This window comes from Rhineura floridana, chromosome 10 (assembly GCF_030035675.1).
Source record: "Rhineura floridana isolate rRhiFlo1 chromosome 10, rRhiFlo1.hap2, whole genome shotgun sequence".
Taxonomy (NCBI): Eukaryota; Metazoa; Chordata; class Lepidosauria; order Squamata; family Rhineuridae; genus Rhineura; species Rhineura floridana.
The window spans coordinates 16,382,860-16,410,493 of record NC_084489.1 but is presented as its reverse complement, the minus strand read 5'-3'; the positions used below and the strand labels follow the sequence as shown (position 1 = coordinate 16,410,493).

The window sequence follows — 27,634 nt, the reverse complement described above, 5'->3', positions numbered from 1 at the left end:
CCTGTCCAGTTCTCTGCGTAGGTCGTCCACCAAGGCGACCAAAGCCGTCTCCGTCCCATACCCAGGCCTGAAACCAGATTGAAATGGATCTAGATACTCTGTTTCATCCAGGAATCTCTGGAGCTGGGAGGCCACCACACACACTATTACCTTACCCAAGCATGGAATATTGGACACTGGCCGGTAGTTATCCATGTTTAAGGGGTCTAGGGAGGGTTTTTTCAATAAAGGTCTCACAACTGCCTCCTTTAGGCACCTTGGAATTCTGCCTCTCAGTAGGAGCCCAGGGTGGCAAACAAAAGTACTAAAAACATCATAAAAACAGACTTTAAAATATATTAAAACAAAAGAAATTTAAAAACATTTTTTAAAAAGCTTTAAAAACATATTTTATTTTTAAAAAAATAGGGTTTAACAACATATTAAAAAGCAGTTCCAACACAGACACAGACTGGGATAAGGTCTCAACTTAAACGGCTTATTGAAAGAGGAAGGTATTTATTTTAGGATGGTTGCCTTTTAATCCTCCTGGTTCAATTTATTCTATGGTTGTGTGCATTTAGAGCACTAAAGTCATGTCAACTTTTATCATTTAGGATTGCCCATGTTTGTTTGGTTGTTTTTTTGAGCTACTTATGCTTTGAGTGCATAGACAGATTAGGAATTGTGTGTAAGTTGTTCAGCATTTGTTTGTTCTTTAATAGCTTGGCCTGAATGGCAGGACTCAGTAAGGTTTCCACCAAGATGTCTTGGTGCAAAGGACATTTGCATGAATCTTGTGATATATATTTCTGAGGCCTGCTAGGTCAGCAGAGGAGGGAGACACAGATGAAGGCAGACAGGTGTAAAGGGAGGGGGATTGGTTTTGTCAAGCTGCAAAGAGAGGGGGTGGGCGGTGAGGGAGTTGTGTGGAATAGGTGGGGTTGGTGAGTAAAAAGAGCAGGAGCACAGCCCATTGGGGGGGGGAGAGAGAGAAATAAATGTGGGGTATCTTTCAGCCCTGCAAAGGAGAAACACTGCAGTAGAAAAGAAATGCCCACATATACTTTGGTTCAACCTTCACAGTGAAGTAGCAGGAACTGCAGCATCACCTTGGGTTCTTCTCAGCATTGCAGCCCAGCTTGCAGCCTAACCAGATGTTTACACTGCTGGGCTGGAAGGACCCAAACACCATAGATTTCAGTGCGCAGGCAAGCAAATCCCTGACCAGAACCTTCCTTAGCCAGAAAAGTGGGGAAAGAAAGTGAAGCAAAGAAGCTGGCAAAGACAGGTGACAAAGGAGGAGAAGTAATAATCCGTATTGTGGGCATTTTGGAGAGGAATCAGGAACCAAGTAGCAGGGAACCAGCTCTTCCTAACCTTTCAGGAGCCCTCTATAGGAAATCAGACTCTTGATGGGGAAGGCCAAAGTAGGGCAGATGCATCAGGCACTCTAGGTCGAGTGGCAGCAGCAATGGTGAGGTGTGCCCATGTCATCTCAGCAAATGGGGGTTCAGGGCATATGACTGCTTCTGATAGGCTTGAGCTGTCTCTTATGAAGTTCTCCATGGCCATAGGCGGGGTAGCACCAGATGCATGATGGAGCTATGTATAAATGCACACTGTTGCACATTCAGGAATAATGAAAAAGCTGTGCTGCTCAAAACATAGCAAAATGAGGGGGTAGGTACCTTGTGTCCTTAGTATCTCTTTTAAGATGTATCAGGTTTCTCACAAAGAATTAAAAAGAGAGACATATCTTAGAGACAGACTTTTGGATGAGGAACAGATGGCACCAGCTATCTTTGTTGTATGTTTTGTGACATGTCCCATGAAAACAGCTGCTGCAAATATATCACAGATTTATAGCAGTGAAATATGGTGGGGTTTATTATATCATGGCAAAGCAAGAATAAACTTGATTTATTAGTAGAATGCAAAATAATTAAGCACACTTGAGGGAGCTGTGCTCATAGTGGATAGAGCTGATTAATGCCTGAAAAGGCTGAGTCTTACAGACTTGTACAATATGACCCTGACCAGTTGCTGCTGGTAGAATTTTACCTCTTTTGCTCTTCCCCAGTACAGCTGTTATGTGCTTTTGCCTCCTGTGAAGTTCAGTAACTTCTGCAACTCTTGCCTAGTTTGCATTGACAGCCAATAGACTTTGGCATTTTCTTATTCTCAGTCTAGGTACACTAGCCAAGCAATTGCTCAAAATAAAAACTTGAAAGGGGGTAAAGATGAATGAAGGGGACAAGCTGGAGAAACAGTGAGGTGGTAGGAACGCTGCATCAGTTAGAGGCTTGTGACATAGGACTTCCCAGATATAGAAGTCAAATGGCCCATGTAAAGTTTTGACATGCAGCTTAAGGACTACAACTAAGTTACCGTTGATTTATAGCTGACATTTAAATAGATTAGGTAGGGTAGCATGCATGTTTTGTCCTTCTTCCTTGCTAACTTTTTCCTCATTTTCTAGGTTACAACTGATATTCTAAATTGTCACATTTTCTCCAGACTTGAAGCAAAACTGAAAAACCCTTTAGAGTTTAAAATTGAAGAGAAAACCAGTACCTAATTTAATAATAATAATAATAATAATAATGACTGCCTAATAACAGGTTTTCTGTGAGATGCCTTAAAAGGTTTTGAAGACTGTGTTCATAGCCTTCCTGATAATCATTTGAAAATACTGTCAATAGGATCATCATTTGGTAGATTTCCATGTTTTATAGATCTGTATTCATTAAATTATTTTTTCCCACATCAGAAGAAATTCATCAAGCAGGCCTCAACTTTCACAGCAACTCTGCTTATGAAACAGATTTTAATGCAGTGTTATCACTGACATAGAAGTGAGAAGGAAACACATATGTGCTCATATCCAAGCTCCTATTACAAGGAGTCTCTATGGATCAGGCTAATCAGCTGGGTTCCTTAAAAAGGTGGACATTCAACACCTTTAAAGCCCCTAAGATGCCATCTTATACACAGTAAGTTCCACTAAACTCTGTGGGACTTACTTCAAAGTAGAAATGAATAGGATCTGTTAGGTAATTCTTTTTCTGTTGAAGTTCTAAAACGTGCTTGTTAACTATTTTTCTTGCCATTGGGGTAGCTGGAAACTGTTCATTTAAACTTTTGCCATCAGATACATAGGTAGGGTCAAATCGATATCAAGAGAGGAGGATGTCTTCAAGGTGTTACCAAGTCTTAAGGAAGAATTCACCATTTAGATTCTGAGGGAGGTAGGAGATTTAATGAAGTTGATGAAGATGTTTTAATTGCTTTCAAGATTGGGCTTGTTTGTTTTTATTCACTTAAATGCTTCTTTGTGCATGCTTTAAATGTATTTTCTCCTTCATGTGTGTACTTGTTTGAACCCATTTTTTTGTTTTCCAAATATCCACTGCAGAGATCTCTGTTGATCATTTTCAACTGACTTTTGCCTCACAGCGAGATGACATGACAACACAGTTTAGCCAGATGAGTTTAAGTCGTCAGTCATCAGGAGACAACCCTGATTCGCCTTCTGGTCCTGTCTACCCATCACCTATTATACAACAGTCTTCCCCACAGACTGGTTATGTCATGGCACCCACAAGCCAGCAACTCCCCACTGGAGGTTTTACAAGTTCAGTCCCATCGGTATCCCAACAAGTACTGCAAGCCCCACCTCCACCGCAAGGTTATGTTCAGCAACCACCACCTGCTCAGGTAAGCATGTATTTCTGATTTCTTATTCCCTCACCCTCAAGCATTAATTTTGCATTAATTTTACATGATTTCAGTAGCACGGTCATGAACGAAATTACATTTTCAGAAGTACATTAGTACTAAATGCATAAAATTTCAGACAGTGGAGTTTTCATTAGGCCATTTTATACAGCATAATAGGGCAAAGTTTTCCATGCCATTATTATTTTTTTGAAGACATTATCATATGTCATCAGTCTTACGATTGCCTAACAAGAGGGGTGCAGATAATGGTGCTTTCATGTGCACAAGCAAATACATTAACTATCTATGTGGACTGATCTCATAATTTATCCTGTTTCCTTTATTTCAACAATTCTTCTCACCAGTTTCCATTTATGTCATCACTCACTGATTGTAGCATCATATAATAGCTTCCATGTATGAACCAGCTATCACAGATTAATCACTGCAAATACAATTATCTTAATGGAGGAGACCCACGCTTTCAGCTGACAGCAATAGCTTTTTGAAAGTAGTAGCAAAATGCCACTGCTGAATGATATGGTGATGAGAGATCAAATGATGTATGTGCATGTATGAACCAGTCTTTTAAGTTCATTGCTTTGGACACGTGCTCTGCTTCAGGATGTATCTGCGTATTATTATTGACTACGATAGTAAACAGTACATGCATGGTTCCCCTTTTTTCCTGGGTATGAAGACAGAGCTGCTACAGAGCCCTTAGTGAAAGTACTAGCCATGGATCATATTTAATTGACTTGAATATGTAAGACATGGCAGATCTGTAATGTACACTGTCTTCCTGAAGACTTAGTAGGCTTTATTGTTTCCCTCCAAACATCTCTGTCATCCTCATGAGGATCCTCATAGAATAAGGAAAGTGGTTATTGACAAGGAACAAAGTGCCTAGATAATTTTCCAGCCAACTTTTACCATTTGTATTTTTATTAGAAAGCTAGATTTCAAAACTTAACTATAGCAAACTGCAGTCAAAGAGCACCACTACATGCTGAAACCTAATATCTTTTTTCTCTCCCAGTTTTAATATCCTAAAAGGCTTTTTTAAAAGTACCAGTTCTTCTCCTTGTATTATTTTTGTTCTTATGACTGGGACAGTTCCAGTTCTTAGGTGTGTAGCTGTTTTTCCAAGTGTTATTCCAAGCCCTTTTCAGATAATTCAGAGAGCTAGTGTTTCTTTGTTATAGTCATAGCAATAGGTAAATAAAACTATATTTGAAGAATTCATGCTTACAAGAGATGTAGTAACTATACCTACAGTAATGTTACTTTTCCCCATTACATCTTAATTTTAGAAGGCTCTTTTTGAAATAGAATCTTGTTATTGGAAGATAGTAACAAAAATAGTAGCTTTTTAAAAATAAAATGAGTCAGGGCATGTGAATTGTGTGTGGGGAATAGGAATGGAGGAGAATTTTGTTTGCTTCACATATTTAAGCAAACTGACCTAACTGGCACCTTCTGGACTAATACCTGGATCAGAATGTTATTATCCTCTGGATTTTACAGTTTTTTAAATACTGCAATTTAGGTTCAAGAATGTACCAAAATGTATTAAAATGTGTATTTTAGATAAAATGTGCTTAGAAATGTGTAGATTGAGCTAAAATACTATTTAAATATACAGTAGGGCCCCGCTTATACGGCGGGTTAGGGACCAGGCCCCCACCGTAAAGCGGAAATCACCGTAAAGCGGAACCCATTGACTATAGTGGGTTGCGTCACGCGAAAATGCCGCAAAATGCCGCAAAAGCGCAAAATTGGCTTTAAAACAGGGAATTTCCCCTAACTGAAAGCCGCCACATCAGCAGAACGCCGGAAAACGGAATGCCGTAAGGCTGGGCCCTACTGTACATTCTTGTGATAAAATACGTATTTAAGTATATATTTATATAAGGTTCTTGGGGCAGATTTTTTTAAAAAATGGCAAAAGAATTTCTGCAGTGGGACAGAGCAGACTTAATGAAGAAACACATGTAAAATTGACATGAACTGGAAATCGGCTGATCTGTCCATCCCAAATGGGAAGAGAGCTTGTATACTGCAAGTACACTTCTCAGCAAGGCCCAGTGTCAGGGTAGAGAAGGGTAAGTTGTGTACTTATCACCACAACATCTCCAAGTGAGCCCAGCCTTACCTACTTCTGTCTTCATAGTCTTCTATAAAGGCTTCTATTTCTTGGTCATTCAAGAATATGAGGGAACTGGCATAGACAGACAGATAAATGATAAATGCCAATGATAGCTGCTATTTCATCATACAGTGGGTTGGTGAAAGGAGTATCTATCAGCACCTTGTTTCACATTTGGGCAACATTTTAACTGGGTCTGCGATCAGTGGTATGGCTCCACCGTAATGCATTGCCCTTGATTGGGGAGATAGCATTTTTCACTCCCATACTGAGAGTCTTCAAGCAACACTTGCATGTAGTAGCGCTTGCACAATAAATGCTGCTGCATGTATATATATATATATATATATATATATATATACACACACACATTTATAGTGAGCAGAAATGGCAGAAAAAGCACAAAAACAGTTGTGGATTTGAGGTGGGAGGCAAACAGTGCTCTCACACCAATATTTAATGGAACTGGTATTGTTAGTGAAGTGTGATACTGAAGTACGTAAAATTATAAGACCGTTAGCAATGTACATTGAAACTTTGAAGAGCTCCATTCTCTCTCTCCTTCCCTCCCCATTGTGGTCTATACATTGCAGACCACAAACACTAGCATGGATCAAACTGTACAGTGATATATTCCCAATTAATATAACAAATATGAGACTGATTCACAATTAGGTTTTTAGGGAATATTCTTTCCTGTGGCTGCTTCCCATACCAGGAGCTGTAAGGGCAAAAACTTGGCAAGGTAAAAATAAACTCTAGGTACAGTGTTCTTGGTCCAGAGGTCTACATAGGAAGAGTCTGATTTTGCGGGAAAACCGATATTCATGCTCTCATCACCACTTTCCAGTCCATCTTCTGATATTAATGTTTGAGCTAAAATTTTGGCACATGTTCTGTGGCAGACATGGAGTGCTCCTTTTTTTCCTTCCAGACTCAAATTGATGGCAAGATCCTAAAGAAAATAAAGTGCTCTCTATCTTCACTATATTTCCCTAAATCCAGTAATGCTTCCCTAGCATCATGAAAAGTTAACAAAAAGCACAAATACCTTTCAATAGTCCGCAGTGACTGAGTTGTGTCAGACAAGATAAAGGGAAGGAAGCAGGAAGACAAAGAGCCATAACAGCACATTTTATTAAGATGATGAGGATGATGAACATTTGCAGATAATGGTTTCTGGAGTTATTTTCATGGTTCACTGCAATTTGTTCTCTTTCACTCAGAAAGTTGCCACCTCATAGACTAAATTGGCATGATTCTTCACATTTATACTTAACATCAATTTTTCTTCAATGTTGTACTTTAAGTTCTAAAAGTCATCGCTGGTGAAGAAATGATGAAGCTTGTTTGGAAACTCTTTATATTTATGATGCATTCTACTGGCAGCCAAGCAAAGCCCATTTTGGAATCTTCTGTTTCCCCATCCTTCATGTTCCGCTTCATGGCTGTAGTTGTGACAAAGTTGAAGATGGAATTTATATACATGGGGTTCTCACTTTGAATTTTCCACACCATACTATATTTTGTTGATAAACCTAATGTAACTATTATTTGTGGCTGTTCTCAAAATCACTGCTGCTTTTAATAGGATCAACCTTGATAAACTGGCTGGAACTATGGAGCATGAAGTTTGACAGACAGTTCTTTACATTGATCTGGACATTATATATAAACAGAAGATCAGAAATCTTTCCAATCTGATCCCAGAGCAGTAGCAGCTGGTGGAGTGGGGTGGCGTTGCTCACAGGGCTGTGGAGTCGGAAGTAATTTTAGGTGGAGTCGGAGTCAGAAGCAATTTTGGGTGGAGTCGGAGTCGGTAGAATGTACTGACTCCGGCTTCAAAATAAAATTAATATTTTAATATTAATACATTAATATACTTTTGCCATTTATGAAGGAGTCAGAGTTGGAGTCAGACAGTAGAAAATTAATATACATTTGCCATTTATGAAGGAGTTGGAGTCTGACAGTAGAAAAATGGAGGAGTCAGAGTCGAAGGTTTGACTTACCGACTCCACAGCCCTGGTTGCTCACTCAGCTTCCCAATCTGGAAGTCACTGCCGGTAACCAAGAGAGGTGAAGTGGCAGGAAGGTCACTGCATTGGGGATGCAGCATTAGGAGTGTCAGATTGGCTCCAGTGTTGTGCCTGCACTGCACCGACCTCCACACCAGTCTCCCTCTCTATTACTAGCACCAACTTCTGCATTAGGAAGCCAAGTGAGCAATGGGGCCCCACCTCACTGGCTGCTAGCCTCCCAGAGCTATGAAATTGTGCTGATTTCCCTGTGTCACTTGTTGTCTTATTTTGTAAACATAGTGATATCAGCTGATGACATGGTGCTGTTGTCATTAGCAGAAATAGGACTAAACTGGTCACTGAGAGACTGGGGCAATCTGCCAGGGAGAACAGGTAACACTAAGTAGTTGTTTTAAAGATCACCTGCCTCTTAAGTGGTCTCTTGATAGCCAGACTATGGAATAAGTTTGCAGCTTTAACTGGGTTTTTCTACCTTTTGATGTCAGTAGGTGACAACCGGAGAGATGGCCTTTCAAGTTGCAGGATCTTGTCTATGAAATACCTTTCCTAGCAAAGCTCACCTGGACCTATGCTGCTGTCCTTTTAGCCCAAAAGACCTTTTCATTCTCCTAGGCTACTTAAATCTTTTTTAGACCATTTAAGCCATTGTAAGTTTCTTAGCTCTCTCTTACCTTACGTCTCTGTCGTATTTATTGATTTTATTCATAAATTCTATTGGTTCCTGGTTTGTTAGCTACCCTGAAGCTAAAGGTGCAGGATATACATTTAATAATCAATAAATTTTTAAAATCCTGTTTCTCCACTTCTTGAAGTGTTTCACTTCTCAGCCTTTTGGCTAAAATCAGTATAAACATTCTCTATTATGATTAATTTTAAGTGATTAAAATATGTACCTGATACTCCTTCTCTTCACACTGCCCTGCCCCTTCTCTAACTCCTGTTTCCTATTATCTGCTCAGAATTCTATCCATTTCCTCCCTATCTGGCTTGTTTTTTTTCCTGGATGTTATTTATTTTATTTATTATTTATTATTTGATTTATATCCTGGCTTTCCTCCCAGCAGGAGCTGGTTATCCCTACCAACCGTACTCTCCAACATCCATGATCCAACTATGCTTCCTATATCCTGGCAAATACCTAACACATAGCAGATCCTAAAAGTATTTAGAAAAAAACATCATGTAACTCTCATTATGGGGCTCTCTAATTCTCATGATAATGAGGAATTAGTAAATATTTATTTATATGATCTGTTTCCTTTCTCCCACTTTCCCTCACTTGGAAATATGTAGATTGTTACGTTACTGAATTGACGTTTTAGCTGTTCCCCCCTCCCCACCAGGTTTGATCCCACATCAAGTATAGTAACTTCAGTAACTTTGGAATCATACGGGGTCATGCTGATCATGTCATTTCTTGGACACTTGCCATTTGACCACTGATTCTATCATGGAATATACAGGGTAGTAAGGTTGATCCCAGAGGCCTCAGAGCTTCATATCTATTTGAAGCAAAGAGGCTCTGAGCTATGGGGGAATTTGTTTGTGTTGGGGGGCCAGATATGATAGTGCTCTGGGAACTTGAGAATAGGGCCATAGTTTGCTAAAGAAAATTAATATCAATGTCATGTATTATGTTTTTAAGTGCTCTGTTCAACTGGTGGCACAAAGCTTTAAGTCGATCTGAACAAACTACAAGGTTCCTTAAGTTGATTTACTGTTAACATTAGGGGGACAGACAGGGAGATTTCAATACACTTATGCTATTTTGTCTTGTAAAATGTTATGATTCAATCATCCACACAATGTAATCAATGTGAAATTGTTTTGCGGGGTTTTTTTTGTATCATGATATCCTGCTGTCAGATTTGTTATCATAATGGGGCGGCTTGTATGTAAATATCTAATTAGTTTTGGTAATTACATTGGCGAAGGGGCTTCTCTTCTATCAGATCCCGTAGCTTTGAATGCAGTTGACGATAGGCAATTTGTGAGCATGTCCAGTCAGTGTGGGATTATCTTTGAAGGAAAAAGATGGAAGTTGGCTGAGCCTGGGAGTCTAAAGATATTGCACGTTAATATATTAAAGTTTAATTAAAGCTGCCTTTGCAGCTGCCTTCTACAGCTCAGTTTCCCATTTTGCATCAAAGCAGGAGCAAATAGATTTTAAAAGTGACACATCTAAAAGGAATGGAAAGCATTTGTTCCTCACTTGCCTTTTCCTCCTGCCCTGCATTGTCTCACTCTGGCTGAAATATTCTTTTAGAAGCTTAAAAGGAGTTCTTTTTTGCTTTCCAGCCTCTTATCTGATTGTCCTTTGTGGCAAGCTGATGGCTAGAAAATGCCTAGAGCAGTCTGATTTTTATTTTCTTTGGGAGAAATTTCCCACTTCCCCCACTTCAGAAAAAAATATGCTACACATCCTCTGATCTTGCACTTATTTCATCATATGTTCTTTAGTAATCATGGCCAAGGGTATTACATCAATAGCCAGTATCACTGTTTAATCAGAGTATCTGACCAGTAGCCAAACTGGCCACTTTCATTATTATTTTACTTATTTTTTTCAATTTTTAAACCACCCTTCATCAGCAGTAACAAAGTGGTTTACAACTAAAACCATTAAAATTCAATAAAACATTAAAAATATAAAACCATGACATTTAAGAAAATTACATCAATACATCACTAAAGTGTAGCATAAAAAAGTCACTGACCCAACAGTCTAGGTGAGGAAATGTGTCTGCACCAAAAACTCAGTACTGAGAGAGACAACCAGACCTCTAGGAGGAAGACAGGATGCCACCACTGAGAAGTCCCTGCTGTGCATCACCATGCGATAGGCTATACGCATCAACAAACCAAAAAGAAGGTCCTCCCCAACATATCTATCAAGGCTTGAGACAGCAGATATTTGGAGGGGTGCTCCTTCAAGTATTTGGGACAAGTGATTCAGGGCTTTATATGATAATCAAAACTTTAAATTGATCCCAGAAGCATATTGGCAGCCATTGCAGTTCAGACAGGATAGGTGTTGTATGGTCCTGATAAAATACACTGCTCACCAATCTGATGTCCACATTTTGCACTAGATGCAGCTTTTGGAGGTAACTTTCCATAGTACACATTACTGTAGTCTAAATGGAAGTTTACCAGAGCACGGTTTACTGTGGCAATCTGTCCTGATCTAGGAACAGCTGGAACCAGTTTACCAGTTGGAGCTGGAAATATGCATTGTTTGCCACTGATGCCAGCTGGGCCTTCAGTGACAATGTTGAATCCAAGGAGTAACCTCAAGCTATGGAGGTGTTCCTTCAGGGGGGAGTGCAACTCTATCCAGAAAAGGCTTTTTCTCCAGTTCCCAGCCACAAGAACCACTCACCAACAATGTCTCCATCTTAGCATGATTCAGCTTCAGTTTATTGGCACTCATTAATCCAATTAAGCCTCCAGCACCTGCTCAGCCTCACCTGGTTCAGATGGACTAGAGAGACAGAGGTGGGTGTCATTAGCATACTGATGCTGCTGCACCACCAATCCCTGGATGAGTTTCCTCAGCAGCTTCATATACATATTAAATAGCATGGAGGAAACCTGTGCAACCTCACCAAGGGTGCCAAGCAGCAGTTCAAATGCCACTTTCTGTAAACAGCCTTGCAGGTAGGGAGAGAACTGCCATATCATCATGCCTCCAGTTCCCAAAAGCTGCTCCAGAAGGAAACCATGGCTGACGCAGCAAAAGCCACTGAGAGACAAGGTGAATCATCAGGGTTATACTCCTTCCTCCATCTATTTCCCAATAAAGGTAACAGCTATGATAAAGCCCAATAAGTGGAGGTTCCTAAATTAAAAGTAAATCAAAAGGCTTTGCTTTTTGTATCCTTTCTTTCTTCCACATGCATATGTGTATGGGTATCCAGTCATAATTTGTCTCTACATGACACTGTCTCAAGCAAGGCTGGACAATGTAGGCTCAATAGCTGCCATATGGAGGCCACCATAAATTGATCTGCATGATGCCAATTGTCACACAGTAAGCAACTCAGGAAATAGATTACATATATATACTCTATTTAGTGGTATTAGAGCTGCCAGTGATAATTCTGAAGAATACCGTTAGCAGGATAGAATATTAGGTGGAAACATACAATTTGGCATGATTAATCGATTACCTTTTTACAGTAGCCAAGTATTCATATTTTTCCCAAGAACAGACAGCAAAAAGGGGGAAACAACTTGATTAACAACATAATGGGGTAACAGTTTCATGATAATAGCAGGAGGGTTCTACAACATTTTGCTAGGTTCAGTCCAAACATTATGGCTTTACAGATCTTGCTAAGGCTTCTTCCAGACTTGAACAAATGTACATTTACACAGGTCTACAGAATCAGTGGCAGTTGAGTTAGATGATGAGGATGGAATGGCTTTCTATATCAAATGGTTACTGGTGCTTTTTCTGTCTGACTGCAGGTGCTTTTTTGCCTAGCAACTTCTGACACCGTGATGTATGCAGTTCACAATGCTATATGCTTTGCTGACTTTCAAAAATCTTTGTTGTGTGTGTGTCCATAAAGAAAGGTGAAAAGATAGCATTGGCAGCTAAAGACAATTTCTTCACATGGACTCTGGTTGTTGATTATTCATGCCTGCCCCCAGTCTTGATCTCAAGTCCAAGCTGTTACTGAATCTCTGCTTTGATCCTGTAAATAAATCTGTTTTGAAATGTTTATCGTCTATGGCATGAACTTTTGTAAGCCACTCCCTCATAATAATAGCTTTCATGCTGAGTTTCAGTGCACAAAAAACAGTGGCCAAAAGTGGCACCTGGAGAAAACTGCCCATTCTCTTCCAGTCAATTTAAAAAATAATTTCTGTGTGGCTAACTCTGGATAAGAGTATCTAAATTCTACAGAGATAAATTTATTTGAGTCTCTATAGTACTTTGTAAATATAAATTGCTATATTTAGGCTACCAATTTATGATTATCCAAGAATACACATTATAGCTTATGGGATGTAGCCCGGCCACCAAGCTCTCCTTTCAATATCAAAAGTGCTCTAATTTGTTCATAATAATTACAGAGGTAGAAAGTCTTCTTCCTCGTATCTTTCCCTCTCTTTTTCGCCTTACTGTTGGGTCTATCCCACTGAAAGGCTCTGTATATAGACTCTGTAAGGCAGGAATGGGGAACCTGGGCCCTTCAGAAGTTGTTGGACTCTAGTTTCAATCAGCCCTGCCCCACATAGCTAAACCTCAGGAATGATGAGTTGTTGTCCAATAACATCTGGAGGCCTAAAGTTTCCCTATCCCTGATCTAAAGCATAGTTAGATTAGAAAATGTGTGAAGAAATGTAGCAGCCAAATAAGAAGTCAGGCCATTGGTCTGTGTAGCCTGGTTCCATCTATTCTGGCAGTGATTCTCCAAAGAAGAGCCCTGTTGAATCAAACCACAGGCCCATTTGGTAGCACTTGTTCCCAAGGTGGCCAGTCAAATGCCTCTGAGGATCCCACAACAGGGTATTAGCACAAAGGCACTCTCTTGCAACTGGTATTCAAGAGCATTCTGCCTCTGATGCTGGAAGCAATATATAGCAGACATAGTTCTTTCCTAGTCTTGCTATCTAAGATCCTTGTAACTGGAAATGACAGTCTCAGGAAGACCTTGAGCAAGCAAAGAATGTGCTATAGCATGGAGCTGTGGCCCTCTCCTTTATCAGCATCGTTGACAAACACTATAACAATAGAGATATGATTTAATTGTTAATTTGTTCCTGGCAGTTTGAGTTTTAAAAAACAGGTATTATCATGTGGTACAAACATTTTGTTCTCATTTTAGTTACAATCCTTCTCTTTCATTTCTGTTGTGTGTTGTTTTTTTACAAAAATTATTCAAATACTCTAACCATGACAACAGCAGCCCTATTCAGGCATTCTATCCACACAATTAACAATTGCATGGAATAGAGGCATGACCCACTTGTCCCCGCTCCCATCATCATGTCCCTGTCAACTCTGTCCCCCTCCCCCTGTTCTCCATGCAATGTGGCTGAAGAGGACATCCTGCTGTACTTGTTGAAGTTCACCCCATGTTGTGGGATCCTGATTCTGCAAATATAGCCAAGGCTTCATTCTTACTTTATTTTAATTGGCAGTATTCTCTAATTTAAGCATCCCATACTCTCTTTTGGCCAAACTGTCCTTCAGAAATCCCAGTCCTCCTCAATGCATCTCTTCTAGCTTAGGGATGAAACTGTATAGCCACAGCTTAAACTGAACTGTGCCCTTCCACCAGAATTAGGGATGTGCTATAGCTCTGTTGCCATGCTCATTGCTGAAAATGTAAAGGGAGTTGTTAAGATACTAAAAAAAGAAAAAAGCAATCTCCATGCCCCTTTTTTCATCCATGTCCAGATTTGCCAGAATGTATGCTGAATGTGTGGTAGGCCCTTCCTCAGTGTCTACTCACTATTGCACCAAATTGCAGTGTGCATATTTAAATAAATAAGCAATGATCCCATTGGAGTCCTATGAGGAGAGACTGAAAGAACTGGGCATGTTTAGCCTGGAGAAGAGAAGACTGAGGGGAGATATGATAGCACTCTTCAAGAACATGAAAGGTTGCCACATAGAGGGGGGCCGGGATCTCTTCTCGGTCGTCCCAGAGTGCAGGACACGGAATACTGGGCTGAAGTTGCAGGAAGCCAGATTTCGACTGGACATCAGGAAAAACGTCTTAACTATTAGAGCCATGCAGCAATGGCATCAATTACCTAGAGAGGTAGTGGGCTCTCCAACACTGGTGGCATTCAAGAGGCATCTGGACAGCCATCTGTCAGGAATGCTTTGGTTTGGATTCCTGCATTGCACAGGGGGTTGGACTTGATGGCCTTATAGGCCCCTTCCAACTCTACTATTCTATGATTCTATGAGTCTAGAAAACAGCATAAAAAGCTTTGAAAAAGAAAGCATTTTTTCATAAACTTTTAGAGGGCTTGTCAATATGATGAGCTCTTCCCTTTCAGCAGTTACCTCTTATGGCAATTCTTCTGATCCTGGGGATTTTTGTCTCCTCATTTCTGCAGTGAGTCATCTCAAGGGCTGCATTCCCTCTTCTTATCTGCCTCCTTTGGACTCCTCAGTTCCTCCCCCCCCCTTTGCAACCATCCCTGTTTCACAAAGTACTTTGTATCTTGTAATTTTGACTGGCGTTACACTCTTTTTATATAGCTGTATCTAATAGCATTGGTGATTTACAGGATATCATTCTGAAGTCATGGAAATCTAGAAAACAGCAAGTTGTATATTTCAAATAGCTCTTTGCTTTTCTTTAAGTGGCTGGTATTTTTTAAAAAAAATTTAATACATCTCTAGATAGCAATATTCTACTTGTTAGAATAGTCACCATGCTTTAAAAAAATGCCTTTGTGCAGCTTTTGCATAGGTTGTCAGGAGACTTGCTAAGCTCAAAAAGCCTGCATTTCATAAATAATTTTGGTCATGATCAAACTGTTATACTTAAGCTGGTGTGTGTGTGTGTGTGTGTGTGTGTGTGAGAGAGAGAGAGAGAGAGAGAGAGAGAGAGGTTTGTACAGCTTTATAATGCATTTTTACTTGTTCTTATTTTCAAAAACAGATGCCTGTGTATTATTACCCATCTGGTCAATACCCTACCTCAGCAACTCAACAGTACAGACCCATGGCCTCTGTTCAATACAATACACAACGGAGTCCACAAATACCACAGACTGCACAGCAAGCAGGTATTTTCATCTACTACTTGATTCTTTAGCTAGATCTTTCAAGTTATATGTCTGGATGAATTCATAGGTGCAGCAGCCTAGTCAATATATGTATGTATGGAGAGAGGAAGCAGCTTTGACTCCCAAAATTAAATTCCTGACCCACTTATACCATTAACTCTTTACCCAACCAAAGACCTGACCCGAATTTGTTTCTATAAACAACATTCCACAAGGAAGCCTTTGCCAGTTAAAACCTTTCCCACAGACTCTTCTGTCAGAGCTCAGCTGGGCTCTCTTGCAACACACACACACGCACATCATTGCTTTGTAAGAGTCTTACATTTTAAAAAGCTTCATTTCAAATATTAATACTTAATATCTAAATGACATTCAGACTTTTGGTTTTGTCACTGCAAACCAGTACGTCCTCTAAGCATCAGTTCTCTTAAGGGCTGGATCAAAACTAGGTCATCGTTCAAATTGTTAATATTTCAGTGATATTTCAATATTAGCATTTGACGAGGAGGTTGAATCTATTAAAACCAGGGACCGGAAAAGAAAGCAATGAGGGATTATGACAATATATAGGCTTGTAACTCTGAAATACAGAGACGGCCACCTAAAATGTTTTGTATGCCTTGGTAAAGTTATGCTGTTTTCCAGTCCTCCTCCTTGAGTTAGTCACGATGAGCACAGCAGGTGACAAGGCTCTCTAGAGTCTGTGTGGTACTCCGTTGGTGTAGATCCTCACAGTGATGTGCAGTTGGAAGGGGGGCCGTTACACTGTAAGAGAGTGAGTAGCAGGTCTCACAGTGAACCGGTCTCTTTTCCTACTGTGTCACGTCGCTCCTAATAATTGCAGCTGATACAGAAAGAAAGCTGCTGATGTATGTGTGCATTGGTTGGTGAGACATTCATTGTGTTACTATTACACAGAACATGGGAAAACAAGAGAAAGAAGAATCATTGGTTGTCTAATTTTCCAGTTTACACCTATCCAGTCAAGTGATTCAAACAAGTGTTAACTCAGGAGAAAGGATAACAATGTGTGCTACTGACCAATCTATTGCTGTATGGTTCCAAGTTGCTACTACTTTGATAGGAAGTTCTTGTGAACGCATGAAAAAAGCAGCTTGTCTTCAAGTGGATTTGATACATAGGGCTCTAAGATACAAGCCTACTACTGTTCTGAGATGGGGAGGGCCGGCAAGGTGATGGATCCTCGTCTTATTCATCTCCACATCTCTGTAATATAATGGAGATGAAAATGTTCTTTCATAGTAATTCCTGTTAATCTAGTCCAACAAACATTTATAATTCATTTATGTGATCATTATTTATCATGAGCATCAAGAGTGCATTTCTACTCCTTTCTTGTTTTAATAACTTCCATGTTCTGTCATGTCAGTTTGAGTGGGCATTGTTAGTATTAGTAACATTCTTTTTTCTCATTTCATACCTTTTATCAAATGCAACCACTGCAAGGGAGAGGGGGAGAGAGAGAGAGCATTTACACAAAAACAATGTCTCATTTTGCTTCACTTGTCTTGACAGTACCATTCCATATTACTTACATTATGACTTCCAACCAAATGCAAAAAAATGTATGAAATTATCTTCTGCTCTGTGATTCTTAATCCATATTTAACCTGTAAGTTAAATTGTGCATTGGTAATGTGGAAATTACATTAAAGACAGCATATATGGCACATTCTGAACTACGCTAACTATGTTTTGAGAAGTTATTTGGTCTTCAGGAAACCTTTTTCATTACCCATTTTTCTGATGTGCTGCATTTTAGTTAATATATTTTAAGTCTAGGATATCAGTCATTTATGTGCTTGTGGACCTTCCTCTGTCCATTTCCATTTTTAAAGTTCAATGTTCAAATCAGAATGCAAAACATCCCGAATTTTGCTATGTATATTCTAAGTATTCTTTTGATTGATTGTTATTCATTTGTTATAATATTATGTAGCTATATTTTAGTATTTATTCCATGTGTAGTAATCTCTTCAATGTCCAAATTATGTACAGTACTTCATAATTAATTGATTTTCAGGATACCTGTATCTTTGCAGAAGGACATACAGTGACATCTTTTATTGGGCCAGCCTTTTTGAAATGTTCGTATCATTGAGGAAGGTAATATGTGAGGAAGAGGTGTCCAAGAAATGCCACAAAGAATGCCTTGATGTTTACAATGATCTTATTAGAGAGCTCTGGACTCCAAGAACCACTATATCTTGTTTGGGGCTGTGGTTTATGCACCCTGTTCAGAGGGATGAAGCTGCCTTCCTTTTTAGCATGTTATAGCTTTCAAAATTTAGTAGAGGAAAGTGGTTTAGAGGTTTGAACAAGCCTCCAAGTCACCCTCCCTCCCAGCAGCCTGTGGATATGTTGGAACTCTCTGTGGCTGAAATCCCCAGCTACAAACCATACATGCAAAGGGTTTAACTGCTTTAATATGGTGTTTGACATACTAAACAGATTATAGAACTACATATTGGAATTGCAGGTGAGAACTGTTTGAGAGTTCATTTACTTGAACATGCAAACCTCTGTACTTGCTAAATGAAGTATATCAATATGTACTGCCACTCATGGTGTGGTTGATAAAAGCTACAAATTCCACTTGAAAAGACGAAAAATGTTTGTCCAGTCCAAGAATTTACATAAGGTTTCAGACTCTGTGCGCATGCATATTTGCAAAACAGAAGCCTAAACAATTTAATTTACATGAATGGCTTTGTGGATCGTAAAAGGCATACTGAGTAGTAAGACTTTAATAAATATATATCACATAAGAGGTGGTTGCACATCTGTGTAGATGGGTGACCGTTTCTGAAGCAGCTTCCCTGAAAATGTAGTAGCTCTTTCTGTTGCTGAGGGATGCTGGGAATCTATGGGAACTGAAGCAGTATAGTAAAACCCATGGGAATGCAAGCAGTGCCTACCAGCAGAATAGCAAATTCAATGAAGGAGAATTTCTGGGCCTTAGGAGCTTATACCCTGTATTATAAAAAGAAAGTTCACCTGCCCATTGGGGTCTTGGAAGCTTTCGTCTCTTTTGCACGTTTGTGAAAGTATATAGTTTTCCCACTGTGGGTTATAGAGGTCAAGGCAAGCTCCAATACAAGCAATTTGTTTTTGTTGTGCTCAGAAAAGGTCTGCTTAGAAGTGGAGCAATACTGATGACTTCTAGAGCAATTGGCTGAAGTAAAATGTCAGGATAGCATCCTTAATGCACAAGGGAGTGCATTTTTTCCCTTCATGTCTGTAGTAAGAGAGCAATATGAAGTTAAAATGGCTCTAAGGCAGAAAGAAAAGATGAGCTCACCTAAAATTATATTACAATCTGACAGCAATAAATCATTTTGCAAGAAGAATGAGAGTCTTGTGTGTGTGCTTTTTAAAGAGTACAGCTTGACTATAAAAAAGAGACATGTTTCTAGAATGCTCTGCTTCACAAAATATCCATCATAGGAACACCTTCTTGTTTAAATTATCACCCAATAAAATGCTCTGTCACATAACATATTTCAGTGTTTTAGGCTCTGATTTAGTTCATTACATCAGCAACATTGTAATAAAAATTATTTGTCAATGGAAATGTATTATTATTATTTGCCACTCGGTTAGCAGAAACTTCATCAGGCTTACAGTTAATCTGCAGCACAGTTGTTTTTGGTGTATTGCTCAGACTTGGACTCAAGCAAAAGCTGAAGGCGTAGAGTTACAAAGAGTGTCTCCAAGTGTGATCCCTATCCAGATTGAATCACTACATCAGTAAGATGAGTTATGTTGACTATATAGAGCAGCTGTGTGGAACCTTTTCCCTTCTAAGAAACAGCCATTTATAATGCTTTATTGCAGGGATGGGGGACCTTGTTAACCTCTGGACCACATTCCTGTAGGGACAACCTTCCAGGGACCATATGCCAGGGGCGGGCAGAGGCAAAAATGGGCAGAACAATGAATGTGAATTTTAACTTTGTACAGTAGGCTAGTTTCAACATCTCTCTGTCCTCCATCCAAGCAACCAAGAAGCATTATTATAGTTCCAGGGCAGAGTTCCAGCCAGGCAAAAGCCCTCAAGCGGGGTGCAAGCAAGGCTGGTAAGAGGCATAGCTGCAGAAAGGATATGGCCTAGGGAGAGCCCCAAGGGCCAGTTTGGCCAAGCGGGCTGCTGAGGTTCCCCATCCCTGGGATAGAGCATAATGGAAGACTAGGAAGGAGGTTGCTTGTAAGATACCTAAAGTGCAATGAGTTAACTGTGGGCATGATACAGCCAAGTTAAACTGGTTTAAGTCCAATTGTCGTACACAGAAGAATTCAGCTTGTGCTGGCATTTAAAGGATTTGACTGTGGCTAACCCATGCTCTGCATTTTTTCATTTTTAACTCAGTTAGTGTGCCTATCTATAAACATGTTTAGTATTAAAAATATATCAGTTTCCCTGCCAATATTTATATTTCAAAATTCAGAACCAAAAGATTTGTGTAGCCTCCTTAAATGTGGCCTTACTCTGCATCTGACCATTACTGTATTCTATTTATTTCTAAAATGTGTACCCTGCATCTTCAGTGTCAGCTGCCGTTCCCTGGCCAACTTACAAACAAAATACAAAAGTTTGATCTGCTGAATCTCTGAAAGATTCTTCCCTACGCCTGGCATTTTTTCTTCTGCTGCTGCTCACATGTGGGGGCATTCTTGTTTAGAGAGACCTTTTTGTAACAGCTTAATTTTTAACATGATGGATTAATTTTAATTGTGTGGTAGCTGCATTTTGGTTGGCCTCTTCTATGTTTAGGGATGCTCTTATTTTATATTTCTCACAGGTTATTCATGCTTTTCTCATTCATTTCTCATTTTAATTATGGTATGTGTGTTGAATCAATTTGTTTAGAAAGATAACGTATCAATATATATGAAACAAACATTAAGGGCATGCAAGAATATTCAGTATATCATTTGGAACTCAAGGGCTACATGTGAGGCTACATGATGAAAGTAAACGCTGAAAATTCTGATTTACCTGATTCTAATAACTTAATTCATCTTATTACACAACTCCATTTATTGTGACAATTATATGTGATGTGATGTTGATTTCTGTCATATTTATAAATAATCCTTTGAACTGTGTTACTCATCTTAAATTCCTCACTTTTTGGTTAATTTGATTTGATCACATTTCTCCAACATTTCAGTTTAAAAAATAACATCTGTTTAAGCAAATAGATCTGCCAATGTCATGTTTCTTGAACAAAGATAAACATGATTTATGTATGTATGTATGTCCCACCCTTCTTCCCAGAAGGAGCCCAGGGTGGCAAACAAACACTAAAAACACTCTGAAACATCTTAAAAACAGACTTTGAAATATATTAAAACAAATCATCTTTAAAAACATTAAAACAAAACATCTTTAAAAACATCTTGGGGAAAAACATTTTAAAATATCTTAAAAGGAATTCCAACATGCACACAGACAAGAATAAGAACTCTATTTAAAAGTCTTGTTGAAAGAGGAAGGTCTTCAATAGGCACCAAAAAGATAACAGAGTTAGTACCTGTCTAGTATTAAAGGGGAGGGAATTCCAAAGGAGAGGTGCCATAACACTAAAGGTCCGTTTCTTATGTTGTGTGGAACGTACCTGATAAGATGGTATCTGCAGGAATCCTTCACCAGCAGAGTGAAGTGATCGACTGGATATGTAAGGGGTAAGATGATGTTTCAGGTATCCTGGTCCCAAGCTGTGTAGGGTTTTGTACACCAAAACCAGAACCTTAAACTTGGCCCAGTAGCTAACAAGTAGCCAGTGCAATTCTTCCAGTAGTATGGTGACATGTTGATGATGCCTTGCCCCAGTGAGCAGTCGCACTGCCTCATTTTGCACCAGCTGCAGCTTCCAGACCAACCTTAAGGGCAGCCCCACATAGAGTGCATTACAGTAATCTAGCCTGGAGGTTACCAGTGCATGAACAACAGTTCTCAGGCTATCCCAGTTCAGAAACAGCCACAGCTGTTATACCAACAGGCCTGCTGTAATGAATTTGCTAGGCGCTTCCAGGATAAAATCTTTAGCATCCTCCAGGACTTAGACTCCAGTGTTATAGCAGGTGAATCAAGTGGGGTATCCAGAGCACAGCCTTGTCCCGATTTCTTGGATGAGTTTCAGTTGGTACAGCTTGAGGACGTTGACAAGGTGCTTGGACAGGTTCGTGCAACCACTTCTGTGCTGGATCCTTGCCCTTCTTGGCTAATAAAAGCTAGCAGGAATGGAATAGCCGGCTGGGCCAGGGAAGTGATTAATGCCTCTCTGCGAGAAGCTGTGGTCCCTGGCTGCCTGAAAGAGGCGGTAGTGAGACCACTCCTGAAGAGATCCTCCCTAGACCCAGAAAATCATAATAACTGTAGGTCGGTAGCAAATGTTCCATTCCTGGGCAAGTGGTGGCAGGCCAGCTCCAGACACTCTTGGATGAGACCGATTATCTGGATCCATTTCAGTCGGGTTTCAGGCCTGGTTTTGGCACGGAAACAGCCTTGGTCGCCCTGTATGATGGCCTCTTTCGGGAGAGAGACAGGGGGAGTGTGACTCTGTTGATTCTCCTTGATCTCTCAGTGGCTTTCGATACCATCGACCATGGTATCCTTCTGGGAAGGCTGGCTGAGTTGGGAGTGGGAGGGACAGCATGGTGGTGGTTTCGCTCCTACTTGGCGGCTCGGCTCCAGAAGGTGGTGTTTGGGAAACATTGCTCGGCACCCTGGATTCTCCAGTATGGGGTTCTGCAGGGGTCAGTTCTGTCCCCCATGCTGTTCAACATCTACATGAAACCGTTGAGTTCGGTCATCCGGAGCTTTGGAGTGCATTGCCATCAGTATGCTGATGACACACAGCTCTATTTCTCCTTTTCATCTTCTTCAGGTGAGGCTGTCAATGTGCTGAACCAGTGTCTGGCTGCGACATTGGACTGGATGAGGGCTAATAAACTGAGGCTCAATTCAGACAAGAGTGAGATGCTGCTAGTGGGTGGTTCTTCTGACCAGATGGTGGATGTCCAACCTGTCCTGGATGCAGTTGCACTCCCCCTGAAGGAGCAGGTTCATAGCTTGGGGGTTCTCCTAGAACCACCTCTGTTACTTGAGGCTCAGGTAGCCTCGGTGGCACGGAGTGCCTTCTACCAACTTTGGTTGGTGGCCCAGCTCCGCCCCTATCTGGACAGGGATAACCTGGCTTCAGTTGTTCATGCTCTGGTAACCTCCAAGTTAGATTACTACAATGAGCTCTACATGGGGCTGCCTTTGAAGATGTTTCGGAAGCTGCAGTTTGTGCAAAATGCAGCAGCTAGATTGGTAACAGGGACCAGACAGTTCGAACATATAAAACCGATTCTGGCCCACTTGCATTGGCTGCCTGTATGTTTCCGAGCTCAATTCAAGGTGCTGGTTTTAACCTATAAACCCTTACATGGCTTAGAACCACAATACCTGATGGAATGCCTCTCCTGACATGAACCCACCCGTACACTACACTGAACATCCAAGGCCCTCCTCCGGGTGCCTACTCCGAGGGAAGCTGGGAGTCTGTCAACAAGGGAGAGGGCCTACTCAGTGGTGGCCCCCAAATCATGGAATTATCTTCTTGATGAGGTGCGCCTGGCACCATCACTGTTATCTTTTCGGTGCCAGGTCAAGACTTTCCTCTTCCCCAGGCTTTTTAGCATGTGTTTTTAAATTGTTTTTTGTGTTTTAAAATTTGTATATTTGTTTTTAATGTTTTTAATTGCTGTAAACCGCCCAGAGAGCTTCAGCTATGGGGCGGTATATAAATGTAACAAATAAATAAACCAAAGCTGGTAAAAGGCACTCCTAGCCACTGAGGTCACCTGGGCCTCTAGTACAAAGATGGAACCAGGAGCACTTCCAGACTACGAACCTGCTCTTTCAGAGGGAGTGCGACCCCATCCAAACCAGGCAACTGACCAATTATTATCCAAACTCAGGAACCACCAACCCATAGCACCTCCATCTTGCTAGGATTCAGACTCAGATTATTGGCCATTATCCAGCCCACCACCGAGTCCAGGCACTGGTCCATGGCTTGCATCGCCTTTCCTGAGTCAGATATTACAGAGAAACAGAGCTGGGTATCATCAGCGTACTGCTGATGCCTTACCCCAAATCTCCTGATGACCTCTCCCAAGGGTTTCATATAGATGTTAATCAGCATTGGGGACAAGATGGTACCCTGCAGCACCCCACAGCACAACTACCTGGGGGCTGAAAGACAATCACCCAGTGCTATTCTCTTAAAACAACCCTGGAGGTAGGATTGTAACTGCTGTAAAACAGTGTCTCCGATACCCATCTCACCAAGTCGGCTCAGAACCATGGTCAACAGCATCAAAAGCCACTAGGCGATCAAGTAAGAATAACAGGGTCACACTCCCCCTGTCCTTCTCCCAATAAAAGTCATCCATCAGGGAAGCCAAGGCCGATTCAGTCCCTTAACCAGACCTGAACCCAAACTGGAATGGGTCAAGATAATCTGTTTCATCCAAGAGTACTTGCAATTGCTGAGCCACAACCCTCTTGATCACCTTCCCTAAAAAGGAGGTATTTGCGACTGCGTCCGGGGTGGGCTTTTTCAGGAGTGGTCAGATCACTGCCTTTTTCAGGCCTGAACCACTCCCTCAAAGACGTGTTGACCATACCCTGGATCCACTCAGTCAACCCCCCTTGGCAACCGTTAATAAGCCAAGAAGGAGAAGGGTCTAGAGGACACGTTGCTGGTCACATTGTCACAAGCACTGTGTCTACGTCATCAGGCCGCATCAACTGAAACTGATCCCAAGAAGTTGCAGCAGAGGTTGCACTGGACATCTCACTACAGTATATGGAGATGGGGCATCAAGACCGCTACGGAGGAGAGCAATTCCAGTATTCTTGCCAAGTTTCACTGTACAAATTACATTTCTGCCACTATCAGTATTTTATTTTTGAACTTTAACTTTTCCTTGTGATTAGTTTGAAACCACTGGAGTCTGCCTTTTCTGGCTGCAAGATAAAATTAATATCTGTTTCTTCCAACCCCCACTCCCAAATAGATGAAATCAGACTTGGGACATGATTTAAAAGCACTTGTCTTCAAAATGTTTTCTGAAGCCTCTCAGTTTACCCATTTGTAGCAGGCAATTTGTTTTGTGTTCACCTTTCCCAATGAAGAAACTAGAGTTGGATGAGTCATTTAACTACTCTGGTACAAATATCTTCATAATGTAATGGAATCATATATCTACACCTTCTGGGGTGCAATTTCACTTTTGCCAGGTTATGTGAAAGGTGGGGGACAGAAGGGGTGGCTGGAACAGTTTTGTTTCCATGCCTTATTGGGGAAAGGGTATGAGCAATCTAGGATCAAAACTACAGACTGTGGACCAAAGCACCTGTCCGATTGTTGATAGGATGGATTGGGGTTGTAGGTGCAGACCAAGTTACTGCGGAATGAAAATTAAGTGGCCTGGTGAGTTGTGTTTGTAAAGCAGCAAGAGGGATGAAATAGCACTTGCTTGGTGTGGAACTCTGACTTTGGCAATAACTTTGGCTAATCTTGCAAACTCCATAACATAGCCCTTTCTGTGTGCACATTGAAGTCTAAGGATAGAGACCCTTGTATGTAGAAACAGCCCTTAGAGCCCGATACACACACTGCCAGCATCTGCAAGCAGTTTTTAGTGGCCAGCATGCTTGTGGTGGTTGTTATGTGCCTTCAAGTCGATTACGACTTACGGCGACCCTATGAGTCAGTGACCTCCAAGAGCATCTGTCATGAACCACCCTGTTCAGATCTTGTAAATTCAGGTCTGTGGCTTCCTTAATGGAATCAATGCATCTCTTGTTTGGCCTTCCTTTTTTTCTACTCCCTTCTGTTTTTCCCAGTATTATTGTATTTTCGAGCTCTTTCTTATTGCAATATACTGATGGTGGTAGCCCTCTGTGCTATGTAATGACATGAGCCAAAAGTAGCCTGAGTGTGTAGATTACTCCAAGAGTCAGAAATGCAGACCAGAATCAGGCTGCTGTAAAGGGGGGTAGAACAAGAACTTTTGCTACACTAAAGGAATGGCAGAGGCCAAATTGATCCTCTATCTATTACATATTCTGAGCTGTAGCCACACACTGGCTGCAAGAACCCAGGATAGCCACTGAGTGACAGTCTATCCAAACCCTCCTTGGTAAGGCTGCTAGTAAGAACTGGGGCATTCTCTTACTATATTGGGATGTTTCCAGCTTGCCATGAGATGTGCTGATGCAAAGGACAGTACCTTGTTTCTCCTGCTTGTAATGGCTGGATTGTTTCCGAAATAAATACATCTTGCAGAATCTACTTTAGATTGTTATTGAAAACAATCTACCAAACAAAGAAAGCCTTAGCAGTATTATACTCTGTTGGTTGAACTATCTTAATGCCACAACCTGGAAGAGTTAAGGTATTCAGAGAGATTAACACAGAATTGAGTGCTTTTGGATTTCTGTTCAGTATTCCTATCTTAATGGAATGACTGTAAGATTTCTTATGAATTTATGAGCTGAAAATGCTGGCAACCTAAAGTAGGTTATTCTTATTCAAATGTGCCTGTATTACTCAAACACATTATCTTTCTCCTTCTAAAATAATCTCTGCTTTTTCCCTGGGAACAGAGAACAATTGACTGCATACAATAGCACCTCTGTCAATAGGCTGCAATTACGTGAGGCAGATACATATTTAAAATACACATAGTTCACTTCATGATAGGCATTTGTGGGTATTCTACAAACACAAAATGTTTGTCTCAAATAAAGGGCAAAATATCTGTCTTAATAATGTACTGTTATCATTTATAGCCACCACCTGGGCAGTTTATTACCTTGATGCTTTTGCTCACAAACAGGCTTTCAAAAAGGCAAAAATGACTTTAATGAATGGGCTTAACTAGAATGATAGAAACAAACTGACAACAAAGTCCTTAGTTTAAGCATTTACATGTCTGTGTGACTGAAGTGTTTTTAGATTGATTCTATTGAGTTTTTAAAGTTTGTGCATTGGGGGGGTACTGGTCAACAGTGCTTATTTCTAAAATGACAATAGTTGAGGCAGGCCTTTTTTGCAGTCATACTGTCTGACATGAAAGCTCTGCTATCCAACCTAGATTTGCTTATTCAGAGGTGAAAGAAAGACCCTCCAAATAGGTTCCCAAACCATTGTATTTAATAGTAGTTTAAATTGCTCAAAAATGAGTTCTGTCTGGCACCTGTGTTAGGCACTGGCTCAAATTAAGCAGTTTCCCTCTTTTTATAGTAAATAGATATGATGCAATGGCTAGGAATGGGGGAGAAATTCAGTTCAGTTCACTTTTAAAGTCAAATCTATCAAATTTGCAATTTCCAAAACAATATGAGAACCAAAACACAGCCATCCTTCAAAATTTGCACTTATCAGAATTTTACGATGCAGTTTTCCAACTGAATAATATTTACAAAAAATGTATATATTAGGAGAAAATGTACATAAAATGAATATATTACTGAAAACAACATGCATTACATTATTGGAAATTGCTTACAAAAATGTGTACATTAGTCAAAAGTGCATTCAAAAATGTGTTTATTAGGAGAAATTAACACTAAAATGCTGAAGAATTTTCATAAGAATTCTTTTTTTTAAAAGTGCATATTGTTATAGAAATGCAGACAACTGAATTTCAGATTGGAAAAATAAGAAACTGAGAGAACTGAAATTTACAGATCCTGCAATCTCTAGCAATGGCTAATGCTTTCTGTTTAACTAGAATATGTGTTAGTTTCTTTTCCTATCTATCTTTATTTTAAAAGATAGCATATATTGTATATGTTAAGGGGAATGTACGTTCAGTGGTTAATGTCCATAATAACCAGCCATTGTGCACATTCACCAGATCTCATGGAGAATGTGCACACTGACCTTCT

At 40.3% G+C, this 27,634-nt stretch overlaps 1 protein-coding gene across 10 annotated transcripts in view; it reads left to right on the top strand.

Annotated features, from left to right (window-relative positions):
- Positions 1 to 27,634, top strand: part of ARPP21 (cAMP regulated phosphoprotein 21) — a 333,260-nt gene that overhangs the window by 267,889 nt on the left and 37,737 nt on the right. For 9 of the 10 annotated variants that reach the window (XM_061586883.1, XM_061586882.1, XM_061586885.1 and 6 more), the window contains 2 exons: positions 3,439 to 3,699; positions 15,531 to 15,657. In XM_061586883.1, coding sequence (XP_061442867.1) covers positions 3,439 to 3,699; positions 15,531 to 15,657 — 388 coding nt within the window. Of the gene's footprint in view, positions 1 to 3,438; positions 3,700 to 15,530; positions 15,658 to 17,720; positions 17,861 to 27,634 lie in introns of those variants that run through there. The other variant, XM_061586886.1, reaches the window with a different exon arrangement.